This window comes from Pyricularia pennisetigena, chromosome 3, assembly GCF_004337985.1.
Source record: "Pyricularia pennisetigena strain Br36 chromosome 3, whole genome shotgun sequence".
Classification (NCBI taxonomy): Eukaryota; Fungi; Ascomycota; class Sordariomycetes; order Magnaporthales; family Pyriculariaceae; genus Pyricularia; species Pyricularia pennisetigena.
The window spans coordinates 4,493,023-4,509,925 of record NC_043742.1 but is presented as its reverse complement, the minus strand read 5'-3'; the positions used below and the strand labels follow the sequence as shown (position 1 = coordinate 4,509,925).

The 16,903-nt window shown below is 50.6% G+C and overlaps 8 protein-coding genes across 8 annotated transcripts; 4 read left to right on the top strand and 4 right to left on the bottom strand.

Annotated features, from left to right (window-relative positions):
- Window positions 1-236: 236 nt before the first annotated feature.
- Window positions 237-1,277, top strand: PpBr36_02961 (uncharacterized protein; the record flags this gene model as incomplete). Its single annotated transcript, XM_029890138.1, has 2 exons — window positions 237-389; window positions 480-1,277. Coding segments are annotated over 2 exons (951 nt in total), but the record flags the coding sequence as incomplete, so codon positions are not given.
- A 357-nt stretch (window positions 1,278-1,634) lies between these two features.
- Window positions 1,635-2,326, bottom strand: PpBr36_02960 (uncharacterized protein; the record flags this gene model as incomplete). The annotated part of the gene is made up of 3 exons (XM_029890137.1): window positions 2,054-2,326; window positions 1,911-1,973; window positions 1,635-1,853 (listed from the first exon to the last, which is right to left on the bottom strand). Exons 1-3 carry the CDS (start codon window positions 2,306-2,308, stop codon window positions 1,635-1,637), a joined length of 537 nt encoding a protein of 178 aa, XP_029753152.1. The 5' UTR covers window positions 2,309-2,326.
- Window positions 2,327-3,164: 838 nt separating this feature from the next.
- Window positions 3,165-5,739, top strand: PpBr36_02959 (uncharacterized protein; the record flags this gene model as incomplete). The annotated part of the gene is made up of 3 exons (XM_029890136.1): window positions 3,165-3,195; window positions 4,626-5,056; window positions 5,224-5,739. The coding sequence occupies 3 exons, from the start codon at window positions 3,165-3,167 to the stop codon at window positions 5,737-5,739; spliced, it is 978 nt and encodes a 325-aa protein (XP_029754066.1).
- A 290-nt stretch (window positions 5,740-6,029) lies between these two features.
- On the bottom strand, window positions 6,030-8,570 carry PpBr36_02958 (uncharacterized protein; the record flags this gene model as incomplete). Its single annotated transcript, XM_029890135.1, has 4 exons — window positions 6,030-6,059; window positions 6,149-7,908; window positions 7,984-8,304; window positions 8,372-8,570. 4 exons carry the CDS (start codon window positions 8,568-8,570, stop codon window positions 6,030-6,032), a joined length of 2,310 nt encoding a protein of 769 aa, XP_029754065.1.
- Window positions 8,571-9,271: 701 nt separating this feature from the next.
- On the bottom strand, window positions 9,272-9,626 carry PpBr36_02957 (uncharacterized protein; the record flags this gene model as incomplete). Its single annotated transcript, XM_029890134.1, has 2 exons — window positions 9,272-9,466; window positions 9,552-9,626. 2 exons carry the CDS (start codon window positions 9,624-9,626, stop codon window positions 9,272-9,274), a joined length of 270 nt encoding a protein of 89 aa, XP_029754072.1.
- A 461-nt stretch (window positions 9,627-10,087) lies between these two features.
- On the top strand, window positions 10,088-10,675 carry PpBr36_02956 (uncharacterized protein; the record flags this gene model as incomplete). Its single annotated transcript, XM_029890133.1, has 1 exon — window positions 10,088-10,675. The coding sequence occupies one exon, from the start codon at window positions 10,088-10,090 to the stop codon at window positions 10,673-10,675; it is 588 nt and encodes a 195-aa protein (XP_029754071.1).
- A 1,033-nt stretch (window positions 10,676-11,708) lies between these two features.
- Window positions 11,709-12,480, top strand: PpBr36_02955 (uncharacterized protein; the record flags this gene model as incomplete). The annotated part of the gene is made up of 4 exons (XM_029890132.1): window positions 11,709-11,808; window positions 11,964-12,012; window positions 12,090-12,105; window positions 12,184-12,480. The coding sequence occupies 4 exons, from the start codon at window positions 11,709-11,711 to the stop codon at window positions 12,478-12,480; spliced, it is 462 nt and encodes a 153-aa protein (XP_029754074.1).
- Window positions 12,481-13,229: 749 nt separating this feature from the next.
- Window positions 13,230-13,978, bottom strand: PpBr36_02954 (uncharacterized protein; the record flags this gene model as incomplete). The annotated part of the gene is made up of 5 exons (XM_029890131.1): window positions 13,230-13,364; window positions 13,438-13,584; window positions 13,662-13,746; window positions 13,850-13,865; window positions 13,966-13,978. The coding sequence occupies 5 exons, from the start codon at window positions 13,976-13,978 to the stop codon at window positions 13,230-13,232; spliced, it is 396 nt and encodes a 131-aa protein (XP_029754073.1).
- Between the last annotated feature and the right edge of the window lie 2,925 nt (window positions 13,979-16,903).

The following is a 16,903-nucleotide window of genomic DNA, read 5'->3' as shown; positions in this document are numbered from 1 at the left end:
ATATGCACCTAGATTTCTCCCAAACTTAACCATCACTCACCTGTCATTGTGACCTAAACAACAACAACAACAACAACCATCTGTGCGAGTTCAACATTTTGGCCATCTCCCCGCTCGAGTTGGATTTGGCGCCGCTATGGAAGCTTTGTATGTCTTCTGCCCCAACGCCTTTCCCGCTTCCTCCGCCGATTACATGAACTGTGCCGGTGAAGTTCACAAACACAAACACAAACAGCAAGGCATCTGACAATGAGTTGCTTGCACACAGCAAAAACGCCACCATTGCGGCGGGGGCTACTGCCCTGAACAGTAGCCACGGCTACTTTGATGTCTTCGAAGAGGTCTCCAAGTACCATGTGCAACTCAACGTCTTGGAGCGCCTTTGGGCTGTAAGTAGACCGGCTGCTTCTTGGGGGTTTTTTTTGTTTTGGAATCATCTGAACTGGAGCTGACGAATGGGGTTGTCATTGTTTTGGTAGGCGTGGTATCTGTGGTGGCAGAATGACACTCTTGCCACAGGCATAATGAGCTTCGCCATGCACGAGATTGTCTACTTCGGCCGGTCCCTGCCCTGGATCATTATCGATGCCATACCATACTTCAGGCAATGGAAGATCCAAAACCAAAAGATCCCGACGGCCAAAGAACAATGGGACTGCACTATGCTCGTCCTGCTGGGCCACTTTACCGTTGAGCTCCCCCAAATTTGGGTATTCCACCCTCTGGCTACATACTTCGGCCTCGACCACGGCGTGCCGTTCCCTCCGGCCTGGAAGATCGCCATGCAGATTGCCATCTTCTTTGTGATTGAAGATCTGTGGCACTACATGTTCCACCGCGCCCTCCACTACGGTCCTCTATACAAAAATATCCACAAGTTGCACCACACCTATTCAGCACCCTTTGGTCTCGCCGCCGAGTACGCCTCTCCTATCGAAGTGATGCTTCTCGGTTTTGGCGTTGTCGGGACTCCAATTGTTTGGACATCCATCACGGGTGACCTGCACCTTTTCACCATGTACCTGTGGATTGTTCTCCGGCTCTTCCAAGCCATCGACGCTCACAGCGGCTACGATTTCCCTTGGAGCTTGCGCAAGTTCTTGCCCTTCTGGGGAGGCGCCGATTTCCACGATCTGCACCACGAGCGCTTCATCGGCAACTACGCATCCAGCTTCAGATGGTGGGACTGGGTTTTCGACACTGAGGCCGGCGACGAGCCCGCAAAGAAGAGGCGAGAGAAGAAGCTTGCAGCCCTCAAGGCTAAGAAGGCCCAGTAGTTGGTAACTTTGTTACCATAGTTTCCCATAGAACGGTCTCGGATGTGGTGTCGCGCTCTATCAGGAGCTCTTAACCACCACTCGACCTCTGTATCTCTTAACCAACTTAAAGAAGTGGTAACTGTTCCAAATTCTGGCTTAGAGATTATTAGATTCTTGGAAGGCCTGCTCAGGTCGTGGTGCTCGGTGTGTTTTGTGTTTGTTAGTTTCAGAAGTACATATTGGGTGGCGCCCCAGCGCTTATCCTACGGCAAAATATATCTTTATAATAATAGATTGATATTATGACTAGAACAAGTTATCTTACATGGCGCGAGTGTATAGTGGATGTAATTCTCAGCCCGAGCAGCTATGTTACTATTTGCTCGGCTTTGGTACACAGCAATCTCCAGAATTCGTTGTAACTGTTGATGTCAGGTCCCGCATCTTACACATTGAATTGTCCTCGTCTGGGGTTTGCTCAACCTCTCCAAAGTCGTTTGCCAACGAATCACAGATGGCGGCCAAGTCAACATCTTTGGCCGACAGCCCCTTTGGACTGTGAGTCGTCCAGCGGATGAACGTTGTGTTGTACACCTTTAATTTTAGTCAGTGGGGTATTTGATTACAGGAGAAATGTTGACGGCAGCATACATTTGACCATTCGGGGTGGTGATTCTTGATTTTGCATTGGAGCGAGACGGCTGTCATGAAATCCTGCAATGCATCATCTAGTCAGTAAAGCTTGGCTTAATAAACGCTTGTGTAGTCAAACTACCACCACGACAGCTGCGTACCCAAGTCTTGGAAAAAGTCTTAAACTTGAAGGTTCGCTCTAATCCTTCGCCATCTGGGGTCAATTGCCAGCGGCCAGGGGTCAGCAAAGGACTTATCGCGGCTTCCAGAGCCGCGACATCAGATCCAGGTGCAAAGTTAGGACGCGACATGGCCAAGTAGAAGCGTGCAGGTCTGTTTGGCAGCCTGCTCGTGTTTGGAAAGTTTGAGTTGAGCTGACGAATACTACCGCCAAATAGCCTCATGTTAGGGGGCATGTTAACGTCTATCTTGAGGGCGGCTCTCTTTAAGCGCGAAACATGAAAAAAAAAAAAAAAAAAAAAAAAAAAAAAAAAAAAAGATGGTGTGTGTTGTGTACAATCAGCCGACGTTTCCCGTTTCGCTGCAAATTTCCGTTTTTAACTCATCCAAGAAATCCTCGGTTCGGACCTTGCCGATTTCAGTTCAATTAGATAGTAAATCGAACATTAAAACAAAACCAAAATTACATGCCTGTGAATCTGGCCTGCCGATGAAAAAACATCTCCCAGTTGAAGAATGAAGGTTATTCGACACGAATATACCCAATGATGGAGTTATCCTGCAACCTTCAAAAGCACGCAGGCAGGCAGTCAGATGATCCGCTGGCTGTACTGGCAGTGTCAGGACATAATCGCCCCACCTGGTTACGTCCGCCAACCATATTCCTCCGTACGCGTGCAGGCCCCGCACTCACAGAAACGTTCGGCCGATCCATCGATTAATTTCTCTGTCAGCAAGTTCGCGCCCGCCCACCATCGACAGGACATCACCTTATCCCAACGGGATTCATTGATTAATCATCAACCACCGTCCCATCCGGCCTCCCTTTCGTCAAGCCTTGTCTGGAATATTCAGGAGCATGAGAGCGAGAATTTGCTGTCTTGATCGCTAGTGGAATCGAGGGCATCTGGGGTCAAGCGCAACCTTTGAATTGTGAAATTTCTTTGATTTTCCTTTGCTCTTCTTGTTCGGCCACGCCCAAAGCCAACGACATTCATCGGTATCTTGCTCGGCTTGCGCTCAACCAGACCAGACTTCAGCCCCAAGGCTCGACCTGGTGCTTGCTGACTCAGAGCGCGAAACATTACAAAGATGCAAAGCACCACCAACGCTAACAACAATGGTGAGTGACCATCCCAAGATGTCCAAGGCATGATCTAGGGAATAGGTTTGAGTGCAGTCCATACAGACTCAAGCTTTTTTTTTTTTTTTTCTCTTTCTTCTTTTCCCTTTTGCATCATCAAATGTTCCCTTAGTATCCTTCTTGTCCTTGTCATTTCGTTACCTTCCCGCCCAGCACGGGTTCTTCCACCTCCCACGCACACGCACTGCTCATGTGTGGGTGTGTGGCTCTGGGCCGAGGACCTGATTGATCATGTCGGCAAGCAAGCCGCACGTCCATCCGTCGCCTGTCAGGTTGAAATGGATGGTCTTGCGCGTCTTCCATGTCAGCTTAATAATCAGGTCTCCAAGGCCAAGGCCCGGATACAGGGAAGTACAAGCAGAAGGCAGCACCACACCACACCACAACCTAGCATTCGGTTCAAATCACTCAGGCTCATCGGCGAAAATCATAGCCTAAGGTACCTTGGGAGTTGTGCAGCCTGTGCGCCTGTCGGGATTGCGCAACGCCAGAAAGCCGGGCCCGATAACCCCCTGTCATCTACTTACCTACCTTACCTCACTTACCTTCAATCGGGTTTCAAGACCAAACAAACTCATCCCCCCATTCGCCCAGCCACCTGCTCGCTCATTCTTACATAATACCGCATCCAGACCATCCCCAAAGCACCGGCTTAGCTCATCCTCCTCCATCTCTCACTCGCTTTTCTCAAAAGGTCACTTATCTCAAAAGTCGCCGTATTGTTTGCTTGAAGAGATCGTGACTGTTTGGCCCTTGAATCCTCTTTCTCTCCATTCTGTCACACAAGTGCTTAAACTCAGTCATTGTTGGCCCGAGCCCTTCATTGATTGTTTAAGAGCAACGCATGTGCGACTAAGCCAGCGACTATATTCAGAGAAGCCTCCGCAGATCCCGTTGGCTTCATCACCACAGTGCTAGCAGCACTCTTGCGCCTCCAGCATTTCTGCTTATACCACAATCTTTGTATAAATCACGAGAGACGCTGCTGCCCTTGCCAGCAAGCTTGCATCCAACGCCGCCGCATCATCGCTACACAGCTCGGAATTCAAAATAGCTGGGAAGCAAAGCTGCTTGAATCGTTGTGTATGAGCTTTCTCCTGATTAGTTTTCCTGCCTCATCTTTCAACGGCTTCTCCTACGTCTAGCCAAATTGGCTTTCAATAGGACCATTCATAACATCACCCTCTCCCACGATCCAGTCCTGCTTGCTGCTCATCGTACCCGGGTGTGTTGCTAGACACAGTATTTTTGTTTTTTTTCTACGGGTTGGCATCCGAGTCATTTCACCTTGTTCTGCTCGTTTCTATATCTCTACAGGGTTGTTGGATTACCAAAGCTTGGCTATGCTATCACAAGAAAATACTCAAGAACTCTCTCTCGGTAAAACACTAACAAAATTTCTGGTGCAGAGCCTGTCGAGAGAGACAACTTTCCTGCTTCAACTGAAGAGGCCTCTGCAGCCCTGCCCGTTGCAAACGGTGCTCCGCAGGATTCAGCTGCAGTGACGCACCAGGCATCATCACATGGATACAACCACTACCCAGTGTTAGCACCCCACGCACAGAACAACGGCACAGAATCGCGTATTCATCCCGAGCTGCGGTCCCCCTCGGGCTACCTTCAAGCTGCAAATATGATGACTTCTGTTGTTCCCGCACCACCCACTGGTGCGCCATCGGGCACCGTACCAAATGCACAGCATCAGCCGCATGCTACCGCAGGTGCACAACTACTACCAGGTCCTCCTCCGGATATGGGGGATCACATGGGTGACGCCAGGAAGTCCAATAAACGCGAATTGTCACAATCCAAGCGCGCTGCCCAGAATCGGGCTGCACAGGTTAGTAAATCATCTATCCCATTTCTTTGTATTGGCCACCGCCGGTTGGTGTCATGCCACAGGAGTGGTCGTGGGATGCTTGAGCGTGATCATCGGACCGGCGCGCTGAAGCTACGGTTTTATTGGCTGTTGTCTGACAGTGCTGACTGTACAACCCCGAGCTGTAGAGAGCTTTCCGTCAGCGCAAAGAAGGTTATATCAAAAAGCTGGAGCAACAGGTGCAAGAGCACGAGGGCTTTGAAGCAACGCTCAGGTCACTGCAAGAACAAAACTACCTTTTAAGGGGCTATGTTGTACAGCTGCAAACGCATCTTATGACGACACAAGGCGATTGTCCTCCGCCTCCACCAGGGCTCACCTTGGAACAACATTCACAAGAAGGCCCAGCAGCGGCCCACAATACGGCTCCACCACCTCCGAGCTTGCCCGCAACCGCTCCGCCCGCGCCCATGATGTCTCCCAACCCCCAAGAGGCAGCCCCGCCCAGCGAACCGCTTCCGGGCGCCGGCACAGCTCTGGAACAAGTTGCACAGGCTGTTGCCAACCTGGGACGAACCGAAGAGAATCCCCCAGAGTCGACTCCTGCATACATCAAACCTCCGCCCGCCGATGATGACGCGCGAACGGCCGAGGAACTTTCGCGCCAATTACACGGAGAGACGGTGCCTACAGCCAGCATGTAAACAGGTTTCGTGCCTATGATCGATTTCTACTCGCGGAAAATGAGCCACTTTTAGAGGCCCACAACTGTTATATGTCGACTTTAGTATTAGTTCGGCTACGTTACAGCACTTCACTAAATGATGGGAGGCGTTTTAAAGGATAATGTGTTGGAGGCAAGGGCGTTGTTAACATTCATAGTATACATGAAGTATTCTAGTTTTGGCTGTCATATCTTTTTGTGCCCAATATTCTATTTGTCATTATTTAGCAGCACACAAGAAACTCGGAGAATATGTGATCAGTCGCACTTTCAAGAGAAGGCGTTGCCCATGTCGTGCTCCTAAGCGCGAGCATTAGCCAGTTAGCTCTTTAAAAACGAAAAATCAGACACCCAGAGTATATGGATGGATGGATGGATGGTCTGCTTACCTTGATGTACTCGGGTCCGCGCTCCTGATACTCTTCCTTTGTGATAGCGGCAGACTTCCATGCGTCAGTGCCAGCCCACCCAGCGGCGCCCCGCCAAGCATCCAACACCGGGTCGCGTGCTCGGCGAGTAGCAAGCAATGCACCAGCCGGCAAGAGGGCTTGCAGGCCTGTCTTGAGACGCTCATCGAAATTTTCGAGCAGGGTCAGTCCTCCCGTCAGGAAGATGTCCTTGAGGAAATCATCCCGCTGTATCCCCGAGAGGCCGGCAAGGCGTTGCGTGAGTATGTCACCAGCAATCTCAACAATGCCGGCCTGATCGATGCCTGCGATGGCCGTCGGCTGGAAGAGCACCTCGGGCACGCGGATGCGCTCGACGTTGAGGTGGATCTGGTGGCGCTCAGCGGGCGACTCTGAGTCGAAGGGCCGTGGGCCGCGGGTCCAGGCGTGCTCCAGCTTCTTGCTCCAGTCGTTCTGGGCCTCGCGCGTGTGTTCGTATGTGAAGAGCGGGTCGTACTGCAGCAGCTCCTGCTCGAGGGCCGTGAGCTGCGCCTCATCCTTCTCCTCGCTGTCCTCGTCGTCGCTGCCGTCTTCCTTGTTGACAGCGATGTCGCGGTACACGCCCCAGTCTGCATCGTTTGCTCCAAAGTCGTCGTCATCTCCACCGCGCCTCCGCTTCCGCGACGTGCCCGAGCCCGTGGGCGTGTCAGAGGCCAGGTTGGCGATGCTCTTCATGCGCATGACCGACGCCAGCGTCTTCCTGTTTCCCATATCCTTGGATAACATCTCGCGCTCCTTTACCCGCGCTGCCGCCTCCTGGTGCGCCCGGCGCTTGTCCGCGAGCCACTCTTCCAGATTGTTGGTCCGGCGCTCCTCGTCCAGTCGTGCCTCCTCGGCTATCCGTGCCTTTTCAGCCTCCTTTTCGGCCTTGGCACGTGCGCGGGCTTCGTGGTTGGACTTCATAAGCCGTTGTTGCCGCTTTGCTTTTATTCCAGCGTCGTCGAGTTCCTCGTCTGGCACCTCCAGCAGCGAGAAGTCGGGCTCTTCGGCGGCCTCATCCTCTACCTCACCGCCCAGGTCCTTTGTCCGCGCCTTCTTGATGGTCTTTTCTAGTTCCTTTATGAGTCGTTCGAGATGAGCTTCGTCTTTAACTTCGGCATCGTCAAGAATCCGCTTCGTCTCTTTCTTGGTCTGATCAACCAGCATTTCCTGTACTTTTTTGTAGTACTCGAGCTCCTGTTCCTTCTTTACCAGCCGATCCAATCTCATCTTGGCAGCTTGTTCCTGCAACCTCCGGCCGCTCTCCTTCTTCCTCTCTGCTATTTTCGCCAGTTCTTCTTCTGTCTTCTGCACGATTACCTCCTCTGTGAACGGATACTGAACTATGCGCTCACGGTCCTCCAGTCCAGTCCAATCAAGATATGTCTTTAGCTCTTCATCGTAGTCCTTGGACACGTAGCAGAAATCACGGAGCATGTGCTCCGTCTGGGACGTGTTCATTTTGACGTTGCCCAAATAATCGCGATACTTGAGCTTTATGAGTTTTAGTAGATACTCAGCCGCATGCCACCCGCCCCAGTTTAGACGTGTCGCTTGCGATAGCAGGGCCTTCTGGTTATACACGGGTATGAGATGAGTGGAGCTGTAAGACGATGAGACAACCAGGCCGGTAGAGCCCTTATTGTGTCTGTACGAGAACAGAGAATCTATACCGTAAGCTACGGATGGTACTCCATAGCATTCGAACAGAACTTCAGTCATGGCTGGTAGGTTGTTTTCAGCGTGTCAGCGTGTCGTCAACGATGTGCCATGGGCGTCTAGGGGCATGATGGGCTCACATTTCCGTGAATATGGCAGATTGGCAACGGCTTCCGTCATCACAATGGGCCTGTCTATCGAGTCCCCTTGGTTGTTCAGACCTAGCTTGATGAACAAGTAGTCCAATACGTGCTCCATGACGTCCCAGTTGCTGACTATGTCGGTACCGGCCTCGAATGCGTTTCGTATATGTCCTTTGGCGGTCGTATCCGAATAACAATCCCAGCCGGCAAACGAAAAAGTCTTGCCCAGCTTCCTGTCGCGGTACTTTGCCATTATCGGCGGCACAATCAAGCGCGGGTCATTCTCGGTTGACCATCCGGCTCTGACAGCAGAGGATCCTAGTTTGTAGCGACTGTCAGTGACACATCCAACCAGGCTTCGCGATCGCTACCGAGCCTCACTCACCATTATCTATGACAATGGCCACCGGGCCGCCATCGGCTTTTGCGCGCCCCGGGACATCTGACTGGGGCGGGTGGTATTTCTCGAACCGGGCCTCCTTGACGGTATGTATGGTTGGCGATGGGAGTAGCTTCCATGCCTCCCGTAGAGGTGGCGGCGGGGCAGCCGCCGAGGGTTGGTCGTCAAGAACCATGGGCGTCATGATGGAAGGACGGGCGCTGGCAATCTGACGGGGGCTATTGTGCGGTCATGGTCGTGCTACTGCACTTCAGCCTGTCACAAGTTGTATGCCGAATGCAGCAGGATTTACAATTAAAATGTCGCGGGCGATTATGTAACGTTATCAAATTGGTGGGCACGCTGGATTGTTTGTCAAGAATGTCGCGATCAACTCGCGATTCAGCATGTCGTTTGCGGTTTAAATTCTAGGCAAGGTACCTTACAGTAGGTACTAATCAAAGCAAAAGCATCGCGGTCTCGTCGATCAATTCACAGGAGCTTCGTTGGTGAGGTCAGACCCCTGACATCCACCGAACCCACCTGGTCTTGATTTACTCCACCTGTTTCGTGCAGGGTAGCTGGCTGTTTGATTCGACAGTTTTTACTACGGTCTTCAAGGCTAGCGTGCTGTAGGAGTTTAAAGTATATTTGAGAACTATTTCCGCAGTGAGAGAGAGAGAGAGAGAGAGAGAGAGAGAGAGAGAGAGAGAGGGGGGGAAAATAAATAAATAAATAAAAAAGAGCTTTCTTCACAATTGGAGAATTGCTCGGGTTTGCCAGTCATAAATATCCGCATTTTTAACCTGTATGTCTATTTTGGCAATGTGCCTTTACGTAGTAACCGAACCCCTCTTGGCCCCATGCGCCACAATGCCTTTGCTTCAGGAAGGTTCCTTTAGATTCTCAGTTGCTATACAAATCTGTCAGCCAATTCCATTTGCCCAGGTTAAGCATAAACAGCGACTGACCTTCTAGGTGAAATAGAACATTCGATTGGTAGTTCTTGAACATTTGCGCAACGAGCTCAACATTCATGTTCTGAATGTTAATCTCCTGAAGCGACTTGTTCATCACAACTATCGCCTCATTGAGTTTCTCCTACAACAGAGTCAGTTTCTAGAAACTGGCGTACAGAGATGTGCTTGAAGCGAGTCCACATGAGGACTGCGTTGGCGCTTCTTACCACATTGGTGATGATTCGAGACAACAGCAGGTTTTGTTGGTGTTCATGAGGGCTCTCCTGGCGCAAAATCAGCATTGGTCAAGTTGCACATCCAATTTGAGCAAAGAGCTTGCATACCATTCTTGCAATACTTCTGTTTCTTGACAAACGTCTTGCTTAGAGGTAGTCTGTCGCAAATGTCGTCTCTGCAAGTAGTGTACAAGTCGCGTCCCACGCGTGCACAGCCAGATCAGTCGGTTTGTCCCTCTCCCCGCAATACCGGCAGGAACCACAGAAGTGGGGCAGATAAGCGCTTATCGGAACTCACCCCCAATGGTCTGGGCCGTTCGTTCTCCGTTGTAGTCCCATACCTGCCTGTCCAGTAATGAAAGAAGCTCCTACATCTTGCTTGGCACTAGATAGCTCTGTTTGGAGCAATTGCTCCCAGAATGATGCTATAGACAATTCCTTATCTTCTTCCTCTTCTCATCCCTATTCTTGTCTGTCTTCATAATAACACCGCCTCACACAAAATACACGACAAAATCGCGCTCGCCATGTCCAACAAAGAAGCCAATGCCGAGGCGGCGGCAGCGCACCTGGCTCTCATAGAACAGCTCGACAATCACTCAGTCCACAAGTCCTTCCGCAACCCGTCTTGGAAGCCTAATCAGCGCCGAAACAAGAACATCAAGACGATTCTCGGCGATGCCTCTCGCAAGGAGGCCTCCGTCAACGCGACCCCACAGGACCATAGCGGCGCAGCCACGCCAGGCGGCGACGACGGCCTTTCCACCAGCGGCCAGTCAACACCAGCCGCGAACGGTGCCAGCTTGCAGCCGAACCTCGCTCAGGCGTCCCGGAGCTTGAGTAAGCTGGTGCTCGAGAAGAATCTTAGATCAGCCGCTTCAGGACAACCGGGACCCTCCGCGCCGAGTGCTACGTACACCAACATCGAGAGCGCCCCGAGCATGGCTCCTATGAAGCGCTACTGTGACATCACGGGGCTACCAGCGCCATACAACGACCCAAAGACGAGGCTGAGGTACCACAACAAGGAAGTATTTGGCATCATCCGCGGCCTCCCATCGGGAGTAGCAGAGCAGTTCTTGGAGGCGAGGGGAGCTCACACGGTGCTCAAATAAAAGAGGAATGCGAAAGTTTTGGCTTTTGGTGTTTAGGAGTAAAGGCGCATGGGATGGTCAATTACACAATGGGTGTTCCATTAACATGTGTGTTTTTGTTTTCTACTCTATCTATCGAATGGGTTCACGGGAGCATTGTCCGACCAACAAAGTCAAGCTTCAGCTATACACCTGTCACCTTTCGATGACAGGATGACAATTGACGCTCCGGCTTAATCGTGATCAAGTTCTGTTCTATGCCTGTATCAGACAGACCACCGAGGCGTTGCAAGAAAACGACCCTCAGTTACCATAGCTAAAAGCTAGGCCGCCGCGGCAAATATGTATGGATCCATCAACTTGATGGATTACAAAGGGTACATTACCCAGGTGCAGGTATTGGATGTGCACCTTAACTAGAAAACCCGAATGAAATCCAGATCGTGACTAGTTTCTCCCGATCCTTTAGGTCGAGGATGGGAATCAGTGAAATCAGATGACAGCCATATGAAATAAGACTACGATGCAATGTCGAGCTTGAGGCGCTGTCGAGATATTCGGACTGCATCAATCGCCAAGAGCTTGCATCATGAGGCCTTGTTTGGAGGTTACTCCAAGTCGAAGAGAAGATTCCTGATGCAATGAAACTTGCTGACTTGTTGAGCTGTGTAAGAATTTTTTTTTCTTTTTTTTTCCCCCTCGTTGCGACGAGTTGGTCAAAGGAACGGCCTGGGCCCACATGCACAGTGCGCCAGAAGTGCCCTGTACCTCCATGGCCTCGACCAAAGCGCCCCCTGCGCGACGAACCAGGGGTTTCGACGTGTTCAGGCCGCATCATTATCCTTTTCCGCGACGACTGATTAAGTGCTCCCCAAACCTCTCGACTGTCCTAGATCTAGTCAAGCTTTTGGTGGCTGGCCATTATTATTCTTACTTTTTTCCACGCTCTTTGCACCACATTGGCTACGAGCAGCCAACCCGCACGTTGTTTTCTTGAAAGAACAAGAACAACCAACTGCGCAAACCTAGGGAAACTCACAACCTTATCTCAACGATGCCGTCAATGTGGTTAACAGATTCCCAAAGCAAGTCGCATCCGTGCCCCGTGTCACCCCCGCTCCTCTCACATGGGGCGCATCGCTTCCTCTGCTCAGGTTTGCTAACATTTTGTTGCAGAGATTGGGGTTGCCTTCTGTTCCGGCGGTATGCACAAGTATGCCCCGATGACCCGCGCCTGACCCGTTGTCATGTCCCGGCAGGCGCCAGAGCCGGGTGCAGCAGCTAACCCGAACGCTTTTGCATCGTGCAGGAGGCTTCTTCCTGGTCGGAGGTGTCATGCTGTTCTTTGACCGGGCAATGTATGTTTCTTACCCTTGTTGTTATACCCAGACTCTGGTTTGCCTGTGGCTAACGATTTCTCTTCCCTCCCTATCAGGCTTGCCATGGGAAACGTACGAAACTCGCCGCCGCCTCGTCCCAAAACCATCGATTTGAGAGGCTGACGCTGCGGGACCCCTCCCTGAAAACAGATACTCTTCCTCATCGGCCTGACGATAATCATCGGTCCACAGAAGACGCTTCTCTTTTTTGCGCGCAAGCAAAAGGCCAAGGGCACGGCTGCCTTTTTCCTGGGGCTCTTCATGATCCTCATGAGGTGGCCCCTTATAGGCTTCTGTGTTGAGCTCTACGGTATTGTGATACTGTTTGGAGACTTCCTCGGTACCATAGCCGGCTTTGCAAGGGGAATTCCCGTGATAGGTCCTTACATTGGCCTTGTAGTCGACAGGATTGGCCTCGGCAGGCGGAACGCTGACCTGCCAGTATAAGGCGACCAAAAGTGCGCGCTAGAGACAGCCCGCATGCACTGGCAGATATCCTGTGGGCATATATGTATAGCTGCCGAGTAGCAACTTGGCGTTTGTGGGAGCTTGGGAATGGGCATCGGGAAGACACACATAGACTCGTTTAACTTTCTTCAGGCGTTTTAGGCGACAAAATACCCGAAATACACGGTTACACCACCACCCTGATTTATCGTCACTAATTTGCTCGCTTATATCACTGGGTCTCTTTCTTTCTAATTTTTTTTTCTTTAAAAAAAATCCGTCTTCAATTCAGCGGCTTCGCTTGCGTGCAGTTGGGGCTGAGTATAAGACAATACAACATTGGTCGATTCGAATTCTTGGCAAATTCAGATTTATATCTATACGACATCTCATATATAGGACATCTCATTTGATCTTGGCTTACCGATTTGGGTAACTTTGAAAATGTGTTGAACATCTGTCTGGATATTGACTTACTGGCATCAAACGGTGTGGCAAGCGAAAGCGCAAGCGCGAAATGGGGGAACATAATGAACAAAAATACGACCAAACGCTCGGCTGTCATCACCTCTCTGATCAAGGTGCAAGTTTCCCCTTGGTCTCGACGGATTCCCCGCGCGGATGTTGTGAACCTGTACCAATGACGCTGTCTCTGTTCAAGGCCTGTTTTCTTGGCCAGTATCTAGGAGGCCACTATCGACACCATTGAAACTCAAAACATCGCCAATCTACTGCCCAGGCGCACTTGATTAGTATCCCAGAGGCTTCAGGTAGTCCACTAGGGCGCCGACAGTCTGCGATGCATTCCCGGCCTGTGTGGCCTCGCTGTGGTGGCCGATTAGGATGGCCTGTGCCGTCTTTGCGATGGCGACACCGGATCGGCCCTAACGTCCCCGACATGGGCACTTCGTCAGTATCGACCTTGATTCCCCAACACGCAACATCTCAAATACATACCTGTCTGGCGTAAATGGTGTTGTCGTCAATCCTGGCCACGACGTAGCGTTCCTTGGCAATGTAGATGCCATCGGAATGTGCCTTGTCCTGCGCGCCAGCCTTGTTGTCTAGGATGTCTGCAATAGTCTTCATCTCGGCGGGCTCGATCTGTGCGCATGGGCGGTCAGCTCGGATCTGTGGGTTTCTTCCGATGGTGTCCAAGATCCATGACCGGTTTCGCATACCGTGAAGTCGGCCGATGTGGCCCAAGTGCTGTCTCCGGCGGCGCTAATGATGGCCGCCTTGTCGATGTGGCCCGAGCCGACAAGGCTGTCATCGAGGTGCTATCAGTCAATACATGCTGCACTTCTGTTACGGTATATCCGACTCGACTCGGTTCGTCTGCTGTGTGTGTCGTTAGGCTGCAGCATACCTCTGGTCAACGTATCCTGCGGAGCGCGCGCTTGATTAGCTCCAAGGACTTCCATATGAGGGGTGGATGTGCATGGATGCAGCAATGAGGTCTGTGGGACGACGTCTTCGCATTACCTTGCCACGACATTTTTGATGAGGGGTAGTTTGTGCTAATGGAGAGAGGTGGGAAACAAAGGTTCGCCTCTGGTTTTCTTTGAAATCGAAGAATGTATGCTCAAGCCAGTCACCGGGATTGGGGAAAGCGAGGCTGATTATGGCACAAGGTAAAAAACAGCTTTGGTGAGGTGTATGAGTTCGAGGTTAGTTGCTGCGGGTCAACACTTTCACTCGTTGGCGCGGGGCACTTTGCTCTCCAACCGAACTTCCTTTCCACCATCGAAAGCGCGTCAAGTTGCTCTCATGAGTCAGCCGATTATTACGTCAGCGGGGTCCACGATGGTGACGAAGAAAGAGTGAAGTGCTTTTAGTTTGATGGCGCCTCGGGCTGGTTACTGCCGATACTAGTTTATCAGTAGGTAGGCTATTTTGACCATTCATGATCTATTCAGGGGATGGAGAGATTATGGTTTAGACCCTGGTGAGTTAATGCCAACTGCAGTGCGAGCACTGCGAGTATTGAATATGTTTGTTGGGTCATTCATCATCATTAGCGTAAAACCAATCCTCAAAAGCGTTCGTGGGATCGACAGAGGTAAGATGTATTTGTCCATCCCCGAGAATAAGGGCTTGCAACTTCAACTGCTTCCTCACCAAAGATCTCATGCCATTCCGTACAGCAGATAATTACATCCAGGTGGTAATGCGACAGGGTAAGTTCTACCTTGGAGTGTCTGGTCACGGCACAATAATTGAATCAATCAACGTCAAGTTGTGTGGGATTTCACCGAATCTTCTCTGGGTTAACCAAGATCCCAGGCGAGAATTCCCGGGACTAAGACAACCGGATCAATTGGTCCTCTTCCTGGGTTATGCTTCTCGAAGAAATAGAATCCGAGGTCGGTTATGCCACCTCTGTCAATAATGCGGGAAAACGTAAACTTGGAAGGGTGATACGCCGTCGTTATAACTGCATTATTCTGTCCATTTTTATACAACCATGCGAAAGCCATGAGGATACAGAGGAACAAGGGAATCCAGGGACAAAAGTCGACGACCGGCTCTCACTGAGTTAGGTTATGCCAGGGTTGCGGGAGCGGCCTATTGGTGGAGCACTACCTGATCGCGTATCGTATGAGCCGGCGTGGCATTAACCAAATCGGGGCCTCGTTAAAGGCTCGGGCCTGACAGTTAGGAACAACGGGTTCATTTTTTACTGCAACCCTTGTCAGTCAAGTTCCGATAAATCACAATTTGTCGCCAGCCAGTTCATGACTGCAAAGATCCTGAAGTAAGGAAATCTGTTCGATCATTAGCCGACACCGGTGTATCGCATCTCAAGTATTCGTGCCTGAATATCCACAGTGAGATGAGACAGCCGAATCCCTGGGTCCACCTCCTAGGTAGTAATGTACTATGGGAGTACTGTACAGTAGTGTTAGTTGTATGGTCCAACGCAACACGATGAAACATGCTGACAGATAATCGGCACAGGCTAGTCCCCTGTCATGTCATCGCTTCTTGGTTTTCCAGCCCAAATCTGATAATGCATTGTCCAGTAAAGATGGGATAGCTTCTTTCGCCCGGCCGCAAAATGGTTTGACAGCTAATACGGTTCAACGGCCGGACGATCATGGAGTTCTTGTGACCTAAGGTTTCTGCTGTCGGTTTAGTGGCTCCCCGATCTAATATTTTTGATGTATAGACGATCTCATTGTTACTCTGCTACGGTGCGATCACGGGATGGAGACACAGGTCCATCGCATAACCTAGGGGTCGACTATGAGACAAAGTTGGCCATGCGCATGCGGAATTGCATGGTTATTGTGAGTCCGGTACCGAATGCGGTGCCCCTTGTTTGTTCTTTGGGAGATGGGAGATGAAGAAAGAAAAGAATAAGGCAGAGAGTGGAAACGAAAAACAAGAAAAAAAAGAGGTGCACGGTTTGCAAGATTTTGGTTGCAATATTTTGACTTAGTGCTTAAAAAGGACAGTGAATAGAAAAATATGAGCTTTGCCGCTCAAAACAAGCCGCGTAGCATTGGGCTGTGATATGTACAGTACACCTAAGCAGCCCTAAAAGGGAACAACATAGGCTTGGCTGACAATTGAACCGATTTGGACCTGATGTGACTGGCGCTGCTTGCTTTTCCCCACCAGCTAGCCACCAAGGCAGGCGAGGGTAGGGTGCCTTGACGGCACAACCGGCGAGCACAACGAAACGGAATGCAGCAAGTACAGTACTGTACAGCTCCTTCAAGTTGCATCCTTCATCTGGAAAAGGAATGTGGAGTGCTAGAGGAAAAAGGAATTAAGATTTGGCCAGTTGCCCTGCTAGCAAAGGATAAATCTGCATCTCATCAAACGTCAAACAAATTTCCTCGGCAACTAATTGCCCAGGGCAAGCAGGGACGTTGCCCCAACCGGTTCGTGAAGAACCCAGCCTTGGCTGTAATTGGATACCACATGGAGCGTAGTACCTAACTCACTACCACAGTAATCAATCTTTTCGCCGATGTAGCATTGCAGGCGGCTCTTGTGAGAATCGTAGCACTCCACTAGGTGCACCTGAAATGCGTACATGTAAATTTAACAGAACGAGGTTCATGGTTTGAGCCTTTGCTTTGTGCAAGGAAGGTATTTAATTACAACGTGTTGACCAGTAGATTGACTCGTTCGTACACTTGTCAGTCACACCGTACCAAACATTTCTCTAGACATTCTCTGATGATCCATATTACTACTACTGTACATTGATGTTGCTACTTTCGGACTAATTTGGACAATTGGGTCAGGACACTATAGTTTTATACTCCCAAATACCTAGAGTACATGTACAGAACTGCGGGTGTGCATCAATGTATGTATGTACTAGGTAGGTATTCACATGTGCCCCTGATGCAAGGTTCCTAACTGGGCACAAGAGATGAAAGCAAGGTACATTGGATTTGAAGAT